The sequence below is a fragment of the Falco peregrinus genome, chromosome 4 (genome assembly GCF_023634155.1).
Source record: "Falco peregrinus isolate bFalPer1 chromosome 4, bFalPer1.pri, whole genome shotgun sequence".
Lineage (NCBI taxonomy): Eukaryota > Metazoa > Chordata > Aves > Falconiformes > Falconidae > Falco > Falco peregrinus.
In genome coordinates this window covers 114226425-114249937 of record NC_073724.1, presented here as the reverse complement: position 1 = coordinate 114249937, position 23513 = coordinate 114226425, and the positions used below count along the sequence as shown (strand labels likewise).

At 37.9% G+C, this 23513-nt stretch overlaps 1 protein-coding gene across 22 annotated transcripts in view; it reads left to right on the top strand.

Annotated features, from left to right (window-relative positions):
- The window catches only part of DLG2 (discs large MAGUK scaffold protein 2), a 1040329-nt gene that overhangs the window by 751204 nt on the left and 265612 nt on the right, over nt 1-23513 (top strand). For 17 of the 22 annotated variants that reach the window (XM_055801296.1, XM_055801300.1, XM_055801301.1 and 14 more), the window contains 2 exons: nt 920-1061; nt 16926-17081. In XM_055801296.1, coding sequence (XP_055657271.1) covers nt 920-1061; nt 16926-17081 — 298 coding nt within the window. The remainder of the gene's footprint in view (nt 1-919; nt 1062-16925; nt 17082-23513) is intronic. The other 5 variants (XM_055801304.1, XM_055801302.1, XM_055801309.1 and 2 more) reach the window with 1 other exon arrangement.

Sequence of the window (23513 nt, the reverse complement as noted above, 5' to 3'; positions counted from 1 at the left end):
ATACTAGGAAGTTAGCTGTCTTCTGCTAATCAGAAAATTAATCAGATCTCATTGCAGAAGCATGTATCATTGTTTTTCCTATTTATCATTTCCTTTTCTAATTACATTAACTAAAGATTGAATACAACTGTTAGGGCATCTCTCCCGTCATAAATATTGCCAGTAGCTTCAGAATACCAATAAGCAAGCAAACAACAAAACCCACAGACCCAATATAGAATCAGACAGCAGTCCTGTAATTTTCATTATTAATCATTAATATGCAAGAGATTTGTATCCACTTTCTATTTTAAATAAACAGAGTTACTGTGATATCATCTAAGTTGGTACTGAAATGTCAATTATATTGGAAAGTTTGGCACCTTTAGTAGACCACAGCTTTAAATTTTCATCATGCATAATTCTTGCTGAACATAAAATTCCTGTTCTTGCTTTGCTTTGAGCTCTTACTGTGTGACTCCCATTGCCCTACACTGGAGCCAAAAAGAGGCGTGCTTTTAATCTCATTCTCTCCTGTTTATATTTCCTTTTCAAGTCAGTCCTAACTGAAAAAAGTTCCTGTCTCCCGAACTAGCCTTTCTTATTCAGATCCCTTCTGAAGAGTCAATCCTTGCAAATGAGCCATCATCATCATCATCATCATCATCATCATCATCATCATCATCATTATTATTATTATTATATAAATATATTATTTATATATTTATAAAAATATAATAATAATAATAATAATCTTTCAAGAAAACCCCAGCTGTTCATTCTTTCTTGTAACATTTTTAACTCTCTCAGGCAAGGATTGTCTGTTTTGATGTTATTTACAGCAATGAGCACATTCTTGGTACTTAACTAAAAAATGGTGCTCGTGACATCTAATAAAATATGAAAGTGGCTAACTAGAAATGCTTATTCTTACCTTCAGCTTATTCTCCACCAATGGAAAATCATATACTCTCTTCCGGAAACAATGGCACTTTAGAATACAAGGCATCTCTGGCCCCTATCTCACCGGGAAGATACTCACCCATTCCAAAGCACATGCTTGTGGAGGACGACTACACCAGGTCAGATGCTTCTCTTTATTTCTTACCTTTCATGACAATTACAAAGGACATAGGTAAAGCATTCAGTGCACCTCACATAGGATATAGCATATAGTTCTTTTCACCTATGTTCAAGGGAAGGTGAATTGAAACTGTTACAGGTAGGGAGACAAGTAAGAGAAAGATCACACGGATGAATGCTGACCTGAGGTCCATGTTGCCTGGGTGCATTCCTGCACTGGTTCCTAAACAACATGGCTGCACCAGAACAATGCTGGCACTGAGCAAAATTTTCTGTTTCTTAACACAACTAGGAGATCTCAGTATCAGTGACTCATCTGGCTCACTGTACGTATGGGTGGAGAGATTGTATGTGCATTTTTACTGGTCTGTGACGCTCTGAAAGTTCCAGCTTCTTTAGTGAAAGCAAGACAGAAATAGCCTGTAATTGCTCTGGGCACACACATTGAAAGATAAATGTTATGGAGAGAAACCACTATGGGAAAAGAAATAAAAAAGTATAAACTGGCTGTGAATAAAGACAGGAGGGAAACTGGAAAAAGTTTCTTAACCATTACAGCAATCACAATATGGAAGAGTTTTCTATGATAGCATAGAGGTTAAAAGGAAACTGGTTATGCAGTGGCACTTGATACCCTTATAAAAGGGGTTCTTTGATGTGATTATCAGCAAAATGACCCTGGAAATTGCTTCTAATCCTTTTGGTTTTTTAAATAATCCCAAAAGAATTATGACTACTATATGGAAGTATGGTATCAGAATTGTATCTGCATAGTTGATTTCCAGGTAGAAGAGGTGCATAGGAGAATGCTGGGAGGGTTCTTTTATGCCTTGTATTATTAGATCAACACTGAATGTCACTGGTGAGAAAGCATGTATTTATCTTTTTGTTTGAAGAGCACCACCATTCACTTAGAAGACAACAGTTACGTTGTAAAAGGAGTCCTCATTATGTCTAATGCCACAGGAAATGCATATTTTTTTTTCTGTGCTTCAGTATTTATAAATTCATTGTGTTTAAAGCTAGGAAGGGGATGTTCCTAACATCTAACCTGACCTACTGTGTATCTTAAGCCAAAGGATCTCATCCACTTACGTATTCATCAGCTTCATAACTTGCTAATTTGAATTTCATTTTTCTTGTTGTATATGATTACAATCTCAAGCTGCTTAACCTGTTGGATCAGACAGATTCAGAGTAACTAAATCATGACACAGTGTCTGATCAGGACATACTTGTATGGAAACCACACCTTGCTTCCCTGTCTTGGCTAAAAGAATTTCTCCCTTGCTTTGATTGAGGATGCAAAGCTGACATTGCTTTCCTTCAACTTATGTGACATTCAATTAGGATGAATTTTTTTCCAAAGGGTTCCAAGATGTTACATTTTTTTAATTAATAGCTGGAACATTGATTTCATGAAATTGTGCACTAAGGCTTTACCTGGGCTAATACTGACCTCATAATTTCTAAAATGCCTTTGTATAGGAAGAATACCAATGTAGTATCTGGGTTACAATGACGAAGGCTTTTTCAGTAAGCTTGTAGTGCTGAATTATCTCCTTCTGTAATGAGATGACAGCAGTATTATTACTGAGAAAGAGTTGGAAAAGTTTAAAACAGCAAAGAATGCAAACTTACAAGTAGATAATAGCTAAGGAGACCAAGAAGTCACAGAAAGTGAGGGAAGTAATCCTAAAAAAAGGAGGAAAGCTGCCTTGAGAATTAAAAGACCATTTAAATAGTCAGAAACCTGTAAGGTAATGAAGAAGAATCGTTAGACAGCCCTGGGTTTCTTTGTGTTCCATGTAGCTGATTTTAACTTTCTAATTACTTATAAAAAAAAAAAAAAAAAAAAAAAAAAAAAGTCATCAGAGAAGGCACTGACAGTCCTAGCCCATTAGTTCAGTAGATATCCAGTACAAAGGATACTTGCTCAAAGAACTGTGCAGGATATATATTGAAATTAATTAGCATGTCTTTTTGATCTTTTTAGGAAGAAAGATGAATTGCTATCCTGATATTTTTAGTTTATTTTTAAACAATTCTGCTGGTTTATCTCCTGACGATAAAACCAAATACTGACACAGTCTGGTTCTTGGCTGAGGTATTCACACCACTGTTGGTTTTGTATTATTTGGGGAAAAAAATAAATGCCCAGAGAAGCTGTGTATACTCTATGAAATACTCCTCTCCCGTGTTCTTCTTCCCATCTGGATTTCCAGATTAGTGTGTTGTCTAATGAAAGGCTGATATCCAAAATCTTCTGTGGCATTGGCACTAACATGACCTTCTGTGGAAGATGTGTGGCACTAGCAGAAATAAAGGTCTTGAATAATTGGAGCAGACTGAACGCAACAGAGCAAATCAGATGAAAATCTCATAGTTCTAAACAAGTATTTACTTTGACCTATTGAAAAAGAAGAGGCTATTATGGACTTAATTATATTAGTGGTAATAGGTTATACGCTACACTGATATCCAGGATACAAAAGCACAAAGATAAAATGAATGTAGTCATGAGGAAAACAGCATTTGCTATTGCATTTCCTCACTGGACATACATCATACCCACTATCTGAGGGACACCCAAACAAGAGCAAGAGATGAGGTTTCTCCTATGACTACAATAACTAAGAAACTCTGACCTTCAAAATCAAACAAACCATTTAACCCTTAAACGATGCTGAGCCTTTTTTTTTTTTTTAAATGTCCACATAGCTAATTATTGCCTATTGATTTAAATGGGACTATTGAAAATGCCCCAGATAATTCTCACAGTGATTTTCACAGCTATAAACTGAGAACAGTTAATACACTCTTTCTGTGCAATGCCATGGGATTTGCTGATGAATCTGCCGTTAAAATAAAAAGATATTTGGAAAGTCTTTCTTGCTGAACAGTTTAGAAAGACTTAAAATCTTTTGGGAAGTTAATATCATATTGATAATTTTAGTGAAACCTATAAATCCCTTGATTGCAGCATTTATGATCAGATTTCCTAACATTATTTTTTATAATTAAGATTGCCAACTACTGCAGTGCTATCCATTAAAACTACCTGGTTCTTTCTATAATAGCTTTTCTGTGCTAATTTACATGGTGATCACATAAGGAAATTTATTACCTGTGCAGTCATAATATGGCAACACTTCTGGCAGATTTTCATTTGTGCCAGCTAAAAATACTTGGAAGAGTAACTTTGCCACTTTTACAGGCTTTTGCAATTTGGTAACTCTTTGTACATGTCATTTGAGTGAGGCTGATGACAAGCTTTCTTTTAACTTTCTTGCTATGATTAATCTATCAGTAAAGTTTAAATGGTTGAACAGGCAGCTCAATTTGTTCACTTTCTCTTGCTTTTCTTTTTTTGTTCCAGTTCTAAGGTGTGGGGTTTTTTACCTAAATACTTGTATTTTGCTAAACAAAAGTAAGTGTTTCTGTTGATAAAAACTTGTATTTTTTGGTCTGACAGTGAGTCTGCATCTGAAAAATATTCAGTACAACTTTTACTTAATAAAACCATGGGGGGAAAAAAGACTTAATCCAAGCACAAGGGATACAAAAGTAACAATCTTCGGTCACAATTTTTATTGAAGCTGGATGTTGTCTTTTTAATTACTGAGCCTTTTTAAGTTGTGTATATTATTGGTCCAAAATGCTCTCAGTGCTGGGCAGGATTTACTTTGTGTTTTGTTCAATTTATTTTAAATTCACTCAGGATGGAAGTTTTGCCTTCCTGTATTTTTTTCATGAAGAATGTCACCCTTTCAAACTTCAATAACATAATTTCAGTTTGGTATAATGTGGAACCAAAAGTGGATAAAATCTATACGCCAAGTAACTCTAGCAATACAATCATTATCATTCTACAGTTAAGTCCTTATTTGGTTTAGTTTCTAGGGAGATTAAAGTGTTGCGCAGGCAATGCAGGAGATTCCTTGATTACGTTGCTGACAATTTCCTAACGCTGCTCAAGAGGAGAAACAGGAATAATTCTTTGCTTAATCTGCTGCTTACGAAAACGGAAGAACTGGTGGCAATGGTGGTGGTAAATAACAGCTGGGATCAAAGTGATCATGAGTTGGTTTACTTCATGATTCAAAGGAAGTCTGGAAAGGTGATCATCAAGTTGTGACTGTAGACTTCAGAAGAGCAGACTTCAGCTTTTTTTGGAAAAATTGCTAAGCAAAACCTCTTGGGATGCTGCCGCAGAGACATAGGGTCTATTGAAGATGGATGATTTCTAACTAAAACGTTAAGATCTCCAGAATGAACCATCCTGTTGAGCAGGAAGCAGGGGGATTCAGCAGAAGGCCTTCTTGGCTGAGCAAAGCTTTCTGATGACCTAAAATGCAAGGTGTAGACAAGCATTGCTTGACTGCTTAATGACAAAATCAGAAAGCTGATTGATTTCAGCTAAGATTTACAAGAGTCATAAAGGAAAATAAAAGGTGATTCTGCAGGTGTGCTACTTTCAAAAATGAAGGTAAAATTTGGTGGAGGGAAAAACTAATGAATGGAGGGGAAGGCAGTGTAATGACAGACAACACAGAAAAAGCTGAAGTACTCAATATCTTCTTTACTGGGCAATTAAGGGACCAGAAGGTAATTGGAATAGTCAGCATAGATTTACCAAAAGCAAATTGTGTGCTTGTCCAGCCTGGTTGCCTTTCCTGGTGAAATGACTAGCTGGGTGGATGAGGGGAGAGCAGTGGCTGCTCTCTACCAACCAGTACCACAGCACTGGTGCTGCCCTGAGCAGGAATGCTGACTTAGCTGACTCCAAAGTCATACCTGACCCGTGCCATAAGTCCCACATAAGCGTATGTGGGATCTGCTGTGGGGCAGATGGTGATTCCTCTTCTCCACTAGTTGCCCTGGGGAGTGGCAGCAGAGGTATTTCTCACACCTCTTCTGTGGGCAGGAGAAGCTGTAACATGGGAAGCACCCTTTACAACTCTCACAGCCTCTCCTCCAAACATGAGGAAGTATTGGATAAACACATGCAACTGATCTGTAGCTGGAAAAAATACACGATTTGTAAAAGTTTGGAAACCTTCTGGATAGCTTTTGGGGCATTTCCTGGATTATAATGCTGTCACCTTGCTGGTAAGGCTTCTCCCAGCATGGCTGTGCTCATTTGCATGCAGCAGCAGACTTTGGTGATGCTTTTGACAGTCTCCCACAACACTGTCATTTGAAAGCTGAAGCAGAGCAGACTAAAAGGGGATAGTGGGCTGGGAACTGACTGAACCAGCAGGCTCAAAGTGTAACGATCATCACCTGATATCTGACAGGTGGTCAGGGATGAGCAGAGTAGCTCAGGATACCTTGTGCATCAGTAAATATCTTCATCAATGACCTAGATCATGACACAGCGTGCACCCTCAGCAAATTTGCAGAGGATAATAAATTAAGAGGGAGTGGTTAATATGACAAATGACAGAGCTATATTCCAGAGGGATCTTGATATACTCAGGACTTGGCCAGGAGAAATCAGAAAGTTTGGTAAGAAGAAGCCTACACCTCAGGTGGAACAGCTGCTCACAGTTGTATGGGCCATGACACAAACATCTGAATTGCAGCTTCATTTAAAATGACCTGGAGATTACAGCAGATGCCAGGCTGGACATGGACCCAGGAGTGCACTTTCATTGCCAGCCAGGTAATCAGCTTATTATACTATATTAGGACAAGCATAACCAGCAGAAAAAGATATGTTATTTTCTAGAAGACTGTGACCAGTTCCTGTTCTTCAGCTTCAAGAGGGTTGTGAAAAAACAGGAGAGGGTCCAACAGATTCTCAGTGTCCTAAATCACATGGAGGTTAGAGAGATATTGAGGAAGCTGAGGCTTGTTTAATGTGTGGAAAAAAGAGATTAAGGGGCAATCTAAGAGCACCCTGTAAGTACTCAGTAGCAAAGATGATGAAGCCAAACTCTTCTCAGCAAAAGGACCAATGGCCATAGGTGTTGGCTTTGGATGTTCTGATTTCAGTTTGAGAAGAAAAAAGACACCAGGTGGGTGGAGTAGTGCTGGAGCAGGTTGCTTAGAAGGGTTGTGAAACATCCACCCTGTGAGATTTTTAAGATTTGTCTAAATAAAATCATGGCTGATCTGATCTAGGGTTGGCAGTAATCCCGCTTCAAACTCGACATTGGATGAGATGACCTATAGAGATGCATTCTGCATTCCAACCAAATTTTCTATGATAGTAGGAAGAAAAAAAAGTATTTTTTTTGTTTTAGTCTTTTTGTGGAACATTCATTACTAATACAGCTGAGAAGTTACAGTTTACTCTTTAGCAGATGTCTGCCTTCCTATTTCCAGAAATACTGAAATTATAGCCTAAAAATCCCATAGCTTTTAAATGTTCACTCCTTTTGTCCTTAACGAACACCAGCAAAAGATCCATAAAAATAAAGAACTACCATCTTGAGTTTTTACTTCCTTTTTAACTTCAGAAAATGGTAACATCAAACTTCTGTGCTTCAGCTGATAAAAAATTCACTTTAACATTTAACTCTGGCTAGATATTAAAGATTCATGGATGAAAAAGCTGAGTTATCTGTTTTGCTGTGAAAAGCATGTTTGATTTTTTTTTCACATGCATCTTTGCAAAATAACATTTTTGGGACGAGGAGGAGGTGCTGGGGATTGGAGGGGAGAAAAAGGAGAACCATTAAGTTGAAGTCTCAGGGGATGTTTTCCCCTGTATTGAAAGTAGCATTTCTCAACTGTTTCTTGTTTACTTATATAAACTTCCTAGTTTAATTGGGGATATTTTATGGAGACACCTTTACATTTGTCTTGATACACAGATTTGACTTTTCAATATTAGACCATTACAGCTAATATTTTGGTTTGTGCATTATAAAACTGTCAATAACAATTTTCTGACAATGGTTTTATGAAGCACGACAACAGGAAAAAGGAACTGCAGGTTTTTTTAGTAATGAGTCCTGAAAACTGTTCCTTTGGAATTGCTAATGTGCTGACTTAGATCATCCATTGACAAAATATTCTGCCTGTTTTCAAAGTGTGTATTTGCTGAAACAAGTTAGCTGCATTGACTTTTAGTTTTTTTAGTGGGAACAGAATTGAAACTCACCATTCCCAGACAAAGAAATTCTTCAAGTACTGTAGGTAGAACTTTGAAATGGTGTATTTTACACCATGTTTTTGACCTGATGTTACTATACAAGTGATGAGTAAAAGATATGTAGAAGTACACTGATGCAGTTATATGAATATAACAGCTAATTGTGAGCTCTCAACAACCTTATCACTATGCCTAACTCAAATGCAGCATGTCACATATCCCCTAAAGAAAATAAACTGTATGTAGTTACATGGGGAGACTGATAATGCCTTTTATTTACTCTTCCTACAAAATCACTTGTAATGTTAGCAGGTTAATTGTTCAAGTAAAATATTTTCATACTCATTTTTTTCCTGGGGCTGGATTTCTTTAGCTAGGTGTAGCAAAGGTTGCATGTCTGTTTTGCTTTAAAGTTTAGTGTAAATTATATCTATTATTTTTAAAGTAATTCTAGTTGACCATTATTATTATGAAATTAAATTGCATTTAGTTTTAACTGTAGCAGCTTGGTCATTTAAGGGATGGAGGTGAATTACATGGCTTAGTTCATCTTCTATTCTATGTTAAAAATTGTGGTGAAATTTTAAATATTACAATGTTCCATACATAGCTTCAGGGTGCTGGAAGTATGGGAGCCAATGAAACTGAATCCACATAGTATTTCTACTGCATTTGTGAAAATCTATCTAAAGGCCAACAAATATGTCTTTAGAAAAACTACAGTTCATTTATTGTCCAAAATGTATTTAATATTTCTTTTTGCAGTAGAACTCTTTAATATTCCATACTTACACTGTGGTATATCAAAGCTTCTCACAATTTTGTCATACTGACTAGATTATTTTAAAAAGCCAACTTGATTAAGTACAGCATTATATGGCCAAAGCTAGGTTTTCTCTCTACTTATTTCTTCCAGCCCTTTCTGTCACAGAAACATAATTAAGAGTGATTCCATTTTGTGCTCTGAAATGCCCAATCCTTTCAATTTTCAACACTGAAGAGACTAAAGGAACAGAGGGAGTGTCTTTGGCAAGGAATTATGGTGAGATATGCTGTGAAAATGATGGAAACTTGTCACTGGTTGTGTGAGAATGGAAATCACAAGAAGGGAAGACTGGTATTTATAGGGTAAGAAAACTCAGATTTGGAAAGGGACTTGAGGACAAGGAGGAATATAATTGAGAAATGGGTGAAGAGGCACAAAGCAGCAGTGGAGAAAAATAGCCTGGAGAAGAGCAGCAATGAATTTCAGGGCTACCGAACCAGCAGCTCCTTCAGACAGTGAGACTTGAGGTTTGGGATAATTGATAGTTGTGCAAGAAGACTGGGGCAAGGAACAGAGGTAGAGAGCAGGTATCAAAAGTTGCTGATAAGATGCTGGCAGGATCAGGCTAGGGCCATATCTAGAAAAATGGAGAGGAACCCAAAGTTTCTGGGGTTTGCAGGACAGGTGCATGAGCCCACCAGACAGTCTGCTAGGACAGTTCATCTGCGTTGCCTGTCTGTCTGGAGGGTGACAGCCTGCTCTGCCTGCTCTGCCTGCTCTGCTGCTGGATACCCCCCATCTCACGAGGTAGAGTTCTCATCCGCTAGCTCTTACATTGGCAACCCTGCTGATGATGATACTGAATTCACTATGGTGTTCCATAATAAGATTTCTTTCTTGTTTTAGTCTTTGATCAATCTAAGGTATTATTAAAGAAAAAATAAATAACACTAACCGAGTTATGCATTAAATGTTCAGTTAATAAAAGAAAAAAAAAGTTTTTCTGTATAACCTTAAATTGGGCCTTTGGTGAAATACCATGGTACAGTATTTAGTTATAGTATCATCTAAAAGTGCCTACTTGTAGAACACCTGACAACAGCTTTTTAGAAAAAAGGTCTCAGTTGTATGATTCATTCCCTTTGATGAAGCATGAAATTGCTAAATTGCAAAACAACTATTTTATGTTTCATGTTGTTTACACAAATGTTATCTTAAACTAATTGTTAAACTTTACAAATGCATAATAATTGCCTATCATAAGATTTCATTTTTCTACCTCAAATTTATTTTAAATAGGAAGTCTTAACTTGGGAGAACAATTTATGTTAAAGTAAAAATTTTGTTATCGTCAAGTCACCAGATAATGTGTTATGTCCTGAGTAATCTACACATATCTAATCAGGCCTGTCAGAGATCTGTAACAGGATTTGACTATTTCTCATACAGTCAGTGGAAGCTACTTATTATTTAAGACTTGAAAAACAAATCACATTTCAGAATCTGCTTTAGTGCTTGTATGGAGATTTTTGAAATGAGATAGTAGGACTGGCAGTGATAATATATAAAAAAATGGTAATTAACATTTAATAATAGAAAAAGATGACCCTAAGTACATCCTACACATAGATGACCCTAAGTACATACTACACATATCACGGACACAGACTGTTAAAGCAGCTATTACCACTTAAGAAAGACACTTTGGGGTGATAGTAGGTAGTTCTGTGACATTATTAGCCCATACGCAAGAGCAATTGAAAATGGAAATAGGATCTAACAGGAAAGGAAAACAGTGCAAAATAAAATGTTTTCCTGTATGAATCTATGATGTACCTGCACCTTGAATACTAAATGGAGGCAAATGGAAAAAGACTCAGAAGAGGGTGACAGAGATGATCAGGGTTGTAGTATGGCTTCCAGGTGGAGCGAAATAGCAAATTATTCCAGTATAGGAAAAAGATGGCAGAGAGAATTGAACACGGATCTGCAAAAGTAACTATGGCATAGAGAAGGCAATAGGCAACTACTGTCGCCACTTTCTTACAACTCAGATACAGGGAATTTACAATGCAATGCCAAGTTTAAAATCCAGAAAAAAGAAGTCTTTACCATATGTTATCAATGTGCAACCAAGTAACAGGCTTACAGTACACAAAGGCAGAGGTCTTTGGGTATGTCACGTGATTTGTTTGTGGGACTCATTGCCACAGGGTGTTGTGAAAGCTAAAAATACAAAACCGTTCAAATATGGGTAAGGGTAAGTGCTCAAATTTATGGTGGAAGGCCTACTAACCGCAATTTACTTGGATTTAGTTTCTGGTCTGCATGGTCCTTAACTTGCTGATTTTCAGCAGCTGAGCAGGGGATGGTCACCCTTTACTGGCCCTGCTTCCTAAAGAGTCACTGCAGGGAACTGCAAGCCTTTGGGCGCTGGTCTCACCATTCCTGTGTGAGCTTTCTTTTCCATTACTGCAACAGAAAATCATTACTATTTTTTTTCAAATTAAGCAGTCATTTTATCTCCTAATTCGTAATGGCTAAGAATAATGAGTGTAGAATTGGGTGAAGAATATTAAAAGTTCTAAATTATACTTATGCCTTCTTGTAGTCCATTTCATTTGAGAACCCGATTAAAATGTTTAAATAGTATTATTAAAAGAAGCAAGGCAATACTTTATTACTGTACTAAAAAAATTCCCATGATCTTAAGCACTTGTTTTGCAGTTACAGAAAACTTTGAGGCTCATAGAAATAGCAGTTAGTAATGGCAAAGATGAGAAATCATTGATTATAGATGGATTTCCAGAAAGAACTAAGGCAATGTGCTTCTGATATTTCCTTCCAGCTCTTCACACCCCTTCTCTGTTTTTTATTTAGTTGAAATAAACATGTCATATGAGTGACTGGGTCTTATTTGAATTGTCAGGACACAATCTATGAAATAAAAACAACTTTCAATTCTAAATAAACCTATTGAACAGTAAAGTATGTGATTCTCCTAGGAGGTTATATGCACAAGAAACTCAAAGTCAAAAGACACACACACACACACACACACACAAATAAAAAAAGACATATATATAAATAACTGTTTATTAAAAGCGGAAGAGTTCACTTGTATTAAATTGCCATTGATTTTTGTTTAAATAGTGATACACTTTTAAAGACAGTTCTTTGCACAATTCCCAGCAACATTATATTAGCAATAGTAATGTCTTAGTTTTCTTTACTGAACCTGGGTATAATGAAAAATTGCTACTAAAAAAAAAAAAAAAAAAAAGCTGGAAACTTGTAACACTGTGAGATTTATTTTCTCTCAAATTGAATTTAGCATTTCCTGGCTATAGCCCTGCATACTCAATATGCTGTGAGAGCTTAGCTGGTTTCTTTCCATATCATAAAAGGTTTTAAAATGTTTTTAAAAATGAAACTATCAACATTTAATGTGCTACGTCTTGGCAGCTAAACCCTACCGAACAGGATTCTGCAAGATAAAAAGTTAAAATTAAATTGAGGATCCTACGTGATGCTGAGGAGAGAACGGTTTTAATAATGCCTTTTTCTTATAACTTCGGTTGTGCAATAAAGCCAGCCTGAAACAATAACACAGTGATGATCCAAACAAAGAATAATAAGGGCTACAAACAACTAGGAAGATTTGCTTTCTTTACACAGTCTGTTATGAAATAAATAATTAAACCCAGTGTCAGATCAATCTTCTACCTCCCGCTGTTACTGTTAGCTTTTCCACCAATTAGCTATACCTTTCTGTGGAATTGTGCCTCATTGCAGTTTGGTCTATACTGATTAACAATTCCAGCTTTCAATTGTGTTTCGGCTAGAAAAGCAGTTTATGACTATCTGCTGTTTGTACTACTGTTTAAAAGCTTACCTTGCAGCGCTGAGTGACTTCATTCTCTCTCCTGTGATTGAATTATCTACTGAGGCATGCCCAAGCCAGGCTACACTATGACCTTAAATTTTCTATTGCCTTTCCTCTACTGTGGCATGCCTGATTCTCATGCTAACCTAATTATTGCTGTCCACCTACACCTAGCAGTTGCTGCTTTCATTTATCACAGAGCTTGCTTTTTAGCTCACTGATAGAGACAGAGAACACTAATGTACATTTGTCACTAAATAAACAGTTAAAAGGGAGAAGGGATGCAGATCTGTTAAATAAGTTGCAGCAGCAGTTGGTTATTTTTCAGAGTAGACCCATGTTAAATAATTACTTATTAGGAGGTATTACAATTATCCAAGAAGTATACAACAATAGTCAGACATTTGGCATTTTAAGGGAATTTTTTGTATAAGTATTAAAAAAAATGAAGATAATGGACAAAGTCAGTTCCATGATAGTAGGTTTTTGTCCTGTTAAAAATTACAAAAATTGCTTAGCATTTATTTTAACTAAGACAAAACCTCTGAAGCTGTACCTGCTGTGCCTGAAAGTGATGCAACTGCAAATAAACTACAGTGAATCAGTATTAAATAATACATTTCTAGCTTTTACACTTTGGTTACAGCATGCTAGATGACCAGCTACAAGTTTTTAAATTCATTTGAAGAATTAATGCACCATAAAATACATCCTCAATGTTTATGTTCAGTGTGGCTCTTAATTATTTTGCAAGTAATTTTGAGGTGACCTTGACTGTATTTTCCAGAATGACAGGTTAGATACTATTTCTAAATAGCATTCTCTTTATACCATGCTTTGAGAGAAGACAAGCTGTCTCTGTCATACTGCTGGAGAAGCAGCTACGTAAGCAAGACAGGATCTACCAGGTGGGCTGATCCCATCAGATAGAAGTTCTTCCTTCTTCCAGTGAGGAGAAATATAAATGACAGGAGAAAATGATGAATTAGAAGAATCATTTAATAAAGCTGAGTGGTCTTCATAATTTTATAGATGTATATATGTGTGTATGTGTGTGTATATATATATATATATTTAGGAGGGGATTGCTGTCTTCCAAAGTATGTAGATACTATCATAGCTAAGTACTAGTTTGACATAGAGAAGGTGAAGAGTCAGAAGGATATTTGAAGACAGTCTGTTGTGGGAAGTATCTCATATTATTTTTAAGGCTTACTGGCCTATGTGAAACACAGTTTGTATGAGCAGGTCAGTGATCTGCCCAGTATGTTTTAATCAATCCCCTTCTTTCCATTTTTTATCCCCACTTTCAATTATTTTTGTACTGTGTGATTTATATATACTAAATTGAATTCAGTGAGAAAATAAGTTTAGACTGATCTGAACTGGACCCTTGATGTTACATACTGCTTATTGCTCAAGTTCTTGCTTTTCTGTGCCAATAAAATGTGCAGCCAGGGCCCAGCTATGCAATTGGCAGTATTAGCACATGCACCTGAGTACCTATGAAGGCATCTGAAGAACCAGGTCAGTCCATGATCTTATTGACCTTGAAGAATGGCGTCTGATGGTAACTAGGTGGCTATGATGATCTCAGACCAGTTCATAGGCCTTACAAGATGTGCATTTAACTGGAATTCGCTGATACCCTGAGTTCTATTCTAAGCAAAGAGTCCAAGCTTTAAAAGGATAAGGAGCTTGAATTTCTTTTCAAAGCCTTAAGGCCTCTCTTTTTCAGCTCGATTACAGAGGGTATGTTGTTAGCTAGGTCACAGTATCACACATAATAGCAATGAGTGGAGGACTTTATAAATCAGCATGGTGGCTTGGTCCTATTTTCTGTTACCTTACCATCCAGCAAGACTGAAGGGAGTGAAAAATACTAAATGTTTTAAAATTTGCTGGACTTCACAAGACATGTTGTTAGGGCTCTGTGTTTATATTTGAAAGACTAATTTGTTCTCAATATCTAGGTAGATGTTGAATGTTTACCTTCGTTTTGCTTTTGGAAGCAGTTTGTAACTGTCAATTAGCAGAGCGATACCTCATATCTGTCCATCTCTGTGGCATGATTTGTGTCTCAGCACAAGGTTGGATGGTCAGTCACTGATGACTCAGTGTAGTTTGAGCATTCAATATCCAAGGGGTAGCGACAATTTCATGTCATCTACCGCTCAGTGAAGACAAGTAACTTGAATATAGGAAGCTAGCAAGTTGTTCATGGACTGGTGAGTGTTTTAAGCTATGGAAAAATCTACAGGTTTTATTCATCTTCCTGCACTGGGGCAGTATTTCTTTAATTTTCATAGAAGGTATCATTTCTATTTGATATATGTATTTGTTCTTTAATATACTGCCTAAAAGCAAAAGTGATTTCTAAGGGAATAAAAGGCATTGTTGGTCTGAAGTTGAATAATAGAAGTGGGTTTTTTTCCTCTGGATTTCTTTTGTATTGAAAGCAGCAATTTATTTACTAAATAAATCATTAAATCCAACCCTCTGAAACAAGTGTGAAATATGCTGATAGAAAAGAATTGCTACCTTAAACATTTTTAAAGGGATTTTACTAAATACTTGACAGACTGTTTTATAGCCAAACGAGTGACAGCTTTTCTGTTTTGATATTTGGTAATCTTAAATTGCCATTTTTTTAACGGTAAAGTTTTCCCTGGGAAAGTCAGGCACAGAGAGTTCTCAAATAGAATGTCAGATTGCTATGAATAATGTCATTAGCATTGAGTGAGACCAATTTTTAAATAAAGCAGCTACTCCTTTTCCCCCAAAGGACAAACCCATAAGCTAACAACAAAGGAAAATGTGCTCTGTATCTGCCAGTGCCATCCACGACTAATAAATTTGGGTACCTGTGAACCTGTGTGAGGCACAGTGCAGCCACAAGAACAAAAAGAGTCCATTAACTGCTTGGCCTCTTGATATTTTCAGGCTTCTGAAATAAGATTTTCATCTAGCTAATACTGTATTGCTGTGATTAAAGACAGTGTCATGCCCTGGATCTTCTGGCAGAAGTGAGGATCTGACAGCAGTTGGTTCTTGGCACTCTTTAGAACAGAAATGTCTGGAAATTATAAGTCAGGTTTCACTCTGCCAGTCGTCCCAGAGGTGTCTGCTGGGGCCAACACAGTTGTTGAAGTTGCATGATGGGAAATGTGCTATGTATGTGGTGCGTTTTGTTTGAAAACTGTTTGCTGGTCGTCTCCTGTGGATCCCTGGCTGGTTGGTACTAAAGGCTGCATCCCCTTCTCCCCTCTACCCAGGCGGCTTCCTGGGAGGTTTATGGTAAGTATTGCCTCTCCCAAGTGGTTGGCCTCTAGGCAGCAGGAGAAAAATTGTCATTGTCAGATTTAGGATCCTATTCTTTACATCCAGCTTTACAGACTGCTGTCTGTAATTTGGAGCAGCAGTGCAAGTGTGATTGCAGTAGCGTCAACGAGGTTAGCAGTTTGAGACGTGGTCTGCATAATCAGACTTTGAAGGTTAAATCTGAAAAGAGAGCAAAGAACTCTAGAAACAAGATTAATTGCTTACACAGTTTGCTACCATCATTGTTATTATAGGACATGGCTCACTTTGACCACAGCTCTACTTGCAAAGCCCCAGCTCATCAGGGCAGGAGTATGTTGTATTTCATGTACTTCATCTTTCTTAAATTAATGGGTAAAAAATGCCTCTTTTCAGGTAATAAGCATCATATTTTCTCCTATGCAATGCCTGAAATTAAGATCACAGAAAGCTGTGCAGAAGCAAAGTTAGATCAAAAAAGAAAACAAAAAAACCCAGAGTATGTGGGGAAATTCACCAGTGAAGTTTGAAGATAAGATATTCCCTTTCAGTGCCACACTTCCCATTAAGCCAGTTTTATGGCCCACTTATATTATGTATATCTTTATATGCAGTTGTTTGTATGTCATAATACTATTCTAATGTTTCCTTTAACAGCACGCTTTACTTGTCAGAAAAGTCCTACTGAGAAGGTCTCGACAAATTTGCTATGCATGCTTTTAAAATGATTAAAATTTTAAATTTTTCTCTATATTCTCAGCCACTAATACGCGCCTGATCTTTTACTCTTGTCTCTGTATCACCAGGCCTCCTGAACCTGTTTACAGCACTGTGAACAAACTGTGTGATAAACCACCTTCTCCTAGGCACTATTCCCCTGTCGAGTGTGACAAAAGCTTCCTTCTTACAGCTCCCTATCCCCACTACCACGTAGGCCTGCTCCCTGACTCTGAGATCACCAGGTACTGCATGCGCTTCTTCCTCACCTCCTTCATTAGAGTGCATGAACATCACTGATTTAATCTCATAGTTTGCATTTTCACAGTAGATCTTCTTTTTCTACAGCTTGTGCTTGTTTTTAACCATGCTTTCACATCCGCACCACTGGAAGATATATGCTACCTTGGTATATAATTTTGGTCATCCAAAATCCAGTGATGAACACAGGCAATGTTTTGATCCATTGGAATGGTGCTCTACAATAGATTACATAAGATGTATCACATTTTACAACCGAGTTCAGTGTTTGTTTCCTGTGAGGATGGAAAAGGATTAAGACTTCACTGAAAGCTGTAGTCATTTGGTTTGATTCAGTCATTTTATTTCTGTGTTGTGCATACTTTGTTCACTGAGCATCTTCAGGTTTATAGAGTGGCTGCCTAAGCCGTTCAGAGAAATTGAGCAAAAAATAATCACTTCCTTCATCAAGCTGTGTTTGAGAATACATCTAAAATTTAGCACTCCCTAGGCTAGCTGTGCTCTGAGAGGACAGTTAGTAAAACCTAAAATGATGAACATTTCCATAACTGAAGTAATAGGAGATGTTTCTATAAAATATTGGCAATTATTGCCTCCTGAGAAATATTTAATAAAAACATACTATCGAAAACTGTATGTTAGTATAACCCAACTGTCCTTCTATAGTCTGCTAGGAAAGTAGTAAACTATTTGCAAACATGACTTGGGAGACAGAGGAAGAGTTAGGCATGAGTTTTCAAGATGTCGAGTGCTTCCTTTGTCAGGAAAAAACCTTTCATCTTCTATATTCTAGAGCAGAATAAAAATAATTGTGTTTAGAGCTTTGATCATAGACATATTCTACAGAAAACACTTTTCAAAGAAAATAGTAATGTGGAAAGGGAAGAGCAGAAGTGTGTAAGTGGAAAGTAAAATGGATACTAATGTAAGATACATTAACAGGAAAGAAACCCCAGGGATTAGAAAAACAGCTGTGCTATGAAACAGAATGCTAAATTAAAAAACAATAAGACAAATACTAATCAAGAATGCAACAGATGTGGTAAGACCATGCAGAAGCTCTCAGTTTATTAGGATGAAAATTGTGTACCTGCCAGAATTTGTAAAAAGGTGCTTAATCAGTGGACAAAGTGATTAGTCAAGCTGTTCAGGCCAGTGCAAATTTGGTTGACAAACACTGATAAGGGTAATGTTTTACAAAGTTATAAATAACTCCAGAAGGGTGCCAGGCACTAACAGATCTATTAATAATATTTTAATTTCTATGCAAATATTGTCTTAAAGGAAATAACCAGCCAAAAAGGAGTCAAACGACTTCAGGTCTTTAGGTCCAGTGTACATGTGAGTAATTTATCTGTAAGCATCACAAGTGTTCTGTGTGTTTAGAGCCAGACAACAGAAGAGATATAAAGACTTGTATTTTTAAAATGCTCCCTTTAGAAAGCAAGGGACCAGCTTGAAATAGAAAGTTGAACAAGCAGGCTTTAGGGGATTTTGGAGCCATGGAGATGTGTATTGCGATCACTGATGATTAGATTGTGGCTTGCTAAACACAGAGATGCAATTCATTGCTAAATGGTCAATCTCTATAGACTGTCAGGAGGTGGGCTGGGGGGAAAGGGTGAATCTGTTAAAGCTGCTTCCTGCAGACCAGTTACACAGATGCCAATAATCGATGGAGCCCTGGAGTGCTCATGTAACTAGGCTATTTTGCCACCTGAAGATATAATTCTCTACATTCTTTTGCTTTATTGTGTGATGGACTGAATATTTGATGACCTGATGTCAGGACTTAAAAAGCTGGGGTTTGTTCTACTGAGTATCAGTTAACAGTTCTCTTTAAAAACAAGGTTTCATTTCTTTTCATTCTACCTTGATGTAAAATGGAGCTTTAGTTCCTGTGTATTTAATCAGCTTGTTTATTTCAACAGTCCAACAAAAATGACAAAAAGAACACAAAAGATAAGAAAAGACACAACTCACGGTTAAATGCTCTGCACTGTGCTCTGCTACATGCTGTGGTAGAGGCAACTGATTGCTATAATTTATCCTTCCTTCCCACTGTGAAAGAACATTCAGATGGAAAATATGACAGTTTTCAATGTTCTCAAATACTGTCATCTTTTCCACAGGACTCTTTGAATAGCTGACCATGGAGGAAGACATTTAAAATAATATTTCAGCAAATGCCTTTAGTGAGGAAAGTGATAGCTTTCCAACATATACATGATCTGATTTCAAAATGGACTCAGTATTCACACTTGGAGAACAGTTTTTAGAAAAGCATTAATCCCATTTTAACCCTAATCCAAGTGGCTATTTCTGCAGAACTGTTCTTTGTATGCAGTCCTAAAATGTCACAAAGGAGATGTGTCTCAGGGCTGTATCGTGTTGAATATTTGGAAGAATTAATCCATAAAAAGACCTTGTTTTAAATCCACAGCTGTGATACCACCATCTCTATTGGAAGTTGTACTACAAAAAAATCTTCCAAATATTGACCAGGTATGTGGAAAGGTCTCCCTTTACTCACCTGAATTCCTCAAAGCCTTATTCCTCCTCATTATATACTTCCATGATCTCCAGTCAAATATAAAAAGATGTCTCCCTGGCTTCCTGCAGTCTTCCTAGAAAACGTTTTTCATCTGAATTTGTCAGCCTCAGGTTTGGGGAGGAAGGGACAGGGATTCTTTACTTGTTTTGGTAACTGCAGTCATTGTCGTATCTCAGTGCTCCGATATTGAGAATCTGCTGATGAACTGCAAGAAATTTGGTTTGACAAATAACTCTTCCAGAGAAAGAGGAACATGATACCATGCTCTCCCAAATGGAATGCTTGTAAGCCAGCCAATGCCTTTCAAATTGCTGCTCCAGATAATTTGTCAGCTACTCCTCAGATGATTGTTTTGTCAAGGCTCATTAACTTAATAGGCAAAGAGAATTCATAGGCCAAAGTCTTATTTGTCTATAATAAATTCAAGTTTATAACCCTTGCTTTTATGGTGGCCTGTTGGCTCCTGGGAGGTTGGAGGTCTAGTCCAATACACTCCCATTTTAGGATAAAAGTAATTTGGTTTTTGACTGAATTAACAGTTCGTGTGAATTGATATTAACAGGGCTATGTCAGTGTGCAACAACTGAAAATCTGTCCCGCTGATGGCAAGACCAGAGAGAGTATTTTGGAGTGGGAAGTTTTCCTCTGAGAGTAGCATGTGGATGCAGAGTGTTCATGTTCTGGCCTCTGTCATTATTGACAATTCTGTGTATAATTAGAAGATTATTGGCAGAGAAAGGAAATCGCAGCTTATAAATGTAACGCTCTTCCTACAAACACAAGACTTTGTTCCTGCATTATGTAACACAAAATGTGTTCTCAGTCTGTGCACTGAGAATTTCATTACATTCACCACTACCTAGACACACTTAAAAAAACACTTTGGTTTTGCCCAGAACTTCCCTGTCTTCAACTGAAACCTCTTTGGCATTCTAGCTGCCATCATGTTTTTTGCTAAAGGGCAGCCCTGATACTGTTGGTGTCTTTTTTTTTTTTTTTTTTTTTTTTTTTTTCCCCATAGGCATTTGCTTTTTTCTTGAGCCTTTGATCATGTGATTGTGTCGATATTTTTGAGTACATGTAGGGAAAGGAACTAAGGGTAGGGTCAGACTTTGTAGTCATGGCAGAAAAGGTTGGGAACATGACTCCTCCCAAGGAAATAAAAATAAGTGGAAAATTTTGTTCATGTTTAGTCTCACTTTTGTAAATTTGCAGATCGTCCTCATGGTGCTTGAGTGCCTGGATTGAAAGTATTTGGCTTGCTTTTTAAATCAATACATGTTTCTTGAAGCTAGACCCCAGTTCTGGCTGAGACTGTGATCTGCAGTCTCAGACAAGGTAGTTCATGATTTTATGCTTTGTTTCCTAGTCTCTAAAAGAGGTTTAACAATGATCTCATAGAGCTTCTTTGAAAACTAATTTTGTCCGGGACAAGACCATCCTATTACTAATGGCAATTTGTGTTATTTAATAACATAAATATGATTTTAAGGTATCTGATGAATTAATGACATCAGTTCTTGAGACCACTACAACTTTCTCACCAGTAGGGATTAAGGAGGGAAGGTAACAAACACACAAACAAAAGTGTGCTGGAATGTATGCAGGACATATGGGTAAGGAGACTATAATGTCCAGAATCTTAATGATTGGTGCATGATGCTGCTTCTAATGCGTGGCTGAATTCCCACAGCCCCCACATAAGTACGTGGGGGTCACTACACTCCAGTACTCCCTGCAGTCAGGCTAATGTATGTCTGCAACGCTAAGTACTACTGCCTGTGGTCGCCTCACTTAATTTTAGGGATCCCTGGGATCTCTCCGCAGGCCATGAAGGGACATCTGAGAAAGTGCTGATCGCTTTTCACTGGTCCTAGCAGGAAGTTAAGGTAACTACACTTGAAAAAGGTGTGAATGGTGGGCTTCTCTGGCACTCCCAGCTACGGTGTCCTTTCTCATCTGTTAATATCTGTACAGCCTTTTTCTTCACAATAACCTGCTGGGAGCAAGCTTATTGTCAAAATGATGCATATAACTGTACTTGTGTGTGGCTGCTTTCCAGGGACACTCTTGTCATCTTTATTGAAATTCACATTGTACAGGAGTACTTATCATCCCCTTTTTAATCCCATGTGTTTAATATGGGAATTATATCTCCCAAAACACATCTAGCCATATTTTCAGTTTTTCGAAATGCCTGGCAACTTGAAAATGGGACCTATTAAACAAGCACTAAAAAGCAATGATATTATGAAATTGAGTCTTCAACCTGCCCCACATAAACACAACCACCTTTCTTGAACTTAAAATGAACTTTTACTGTTCAGTTGTATTCATTTTCTTATTTTTTGTGAAAATATTAAATAATAATGACAAAATTGGAAAATTTTTTTTAGGGGGTGAATAGGTCTGAATCCTTAAATATTTAAAATCAGAATTGGAGTAGATCAGTACTTTTTTTCCTATTTTAACACCTTGGAATCAACTTCTATTCCCATCTGCATTTTACACAACCCAACCACAGACAGCAATGTTACATATGGTGAACTAGCACTACTAAATAGCACTGGAAGGGAGGAAGTACATAACTCTTTCTGTGGATTTTTGAACAATAAAATAGGCAATACTGACGTTCAACTTATTCCATGTCAATGGAAACAAATTAATCCTATAGTCACAAAGAAAAAAACATCTTTAGAAAATAAAAGATACCTGGTTAAAATAACTCTTGATAAAGCAGCTCCCTAAACCCATAAAGTGACATTTTAAAAAATGAACAGTGTGACTTTTTGTTTTCATAACTGGCTTTATGGCATATCTATACACAAGTCTAGGCATTCAGAGGCACAGAGCATATAGCAACCCCTAAGCAAGTTAAGAGATTAAACTGGTTATCAGAGAGGGTGGCTTGAATACCAATGTTCATACTGATGGGAATTGAAGCATCTTGTTATTGCTGATTTCAGTGAGAATTAGGTATGTAAATGCTATGGCCTTCACTCACTAAACAAATTTTTAGCATTTCAAGTACTTCTTAACTCTGGCACCTAAACCTTTCTAAAAATAAACTTGAAAACCTTGAATTACCTGCACAGAATCACAGAATGGTCAAGGTTGGAAGGGACCTGGAGATCATGTAGTCCAACCCCCTGCTAAAGCATTTTCTCCTGGAGCAGGTTGCATGGGATTGTGTCCAGTCAGGTTTTGAATGTCTCCAGAGAAGGAGACACCACAGCCTCTCTGGGCAGCCTGTGCCAAGGCTCCATCACCCTCACGGTAAAGAAATTTTTCCTCGTATTCAGATGGAACTTGTTGTGTTTCAGAGTGTGCCCATTGCCCCCCATCCTGTCGCTGGGCACCACTGAAAAGAGCCTGGCCCCATCCCCCTGACACTCACCCTTAAGGTATTTGTAAACTTTGATGAGATCCCCCCTCAGCCATCTCTTCTCCTGGCTGAACAGGCCCAGCTCTCTCAGCCTTCCCTCACCAGGGAGATGCTCCAGTCCCCTCATCATCTCTGTAGCCTCCGCTGGCCCCTCCCCAGTAGCTCCCAGTCTCTGTGGAGCTGGGGAGCCCAGCACTGGACCCAGCACTCCAGGTGCGGCCCCACCAGGGCAGAGCAGAGGGGGAGGACCCCCTCCCTCGACCTGCTGGCCACCACGCTCCTCCTGGTGCCCCCCAGGGTCCCACTGGCCCCTTGGCCACAGGGCACACCGCTGGCCCACGGGCACCTTGCTGCCCACCAGCACTCCCGGGCCCTTCCCCGCAGAGCTGCCCCCCAGCAGGTCACCCCCAGCCCCTGCTGGTGCCTGGGGCTGTCCCTCCCCAGGGGCAGGACCCTGCTCTGGCCTTTGCTGAAGGT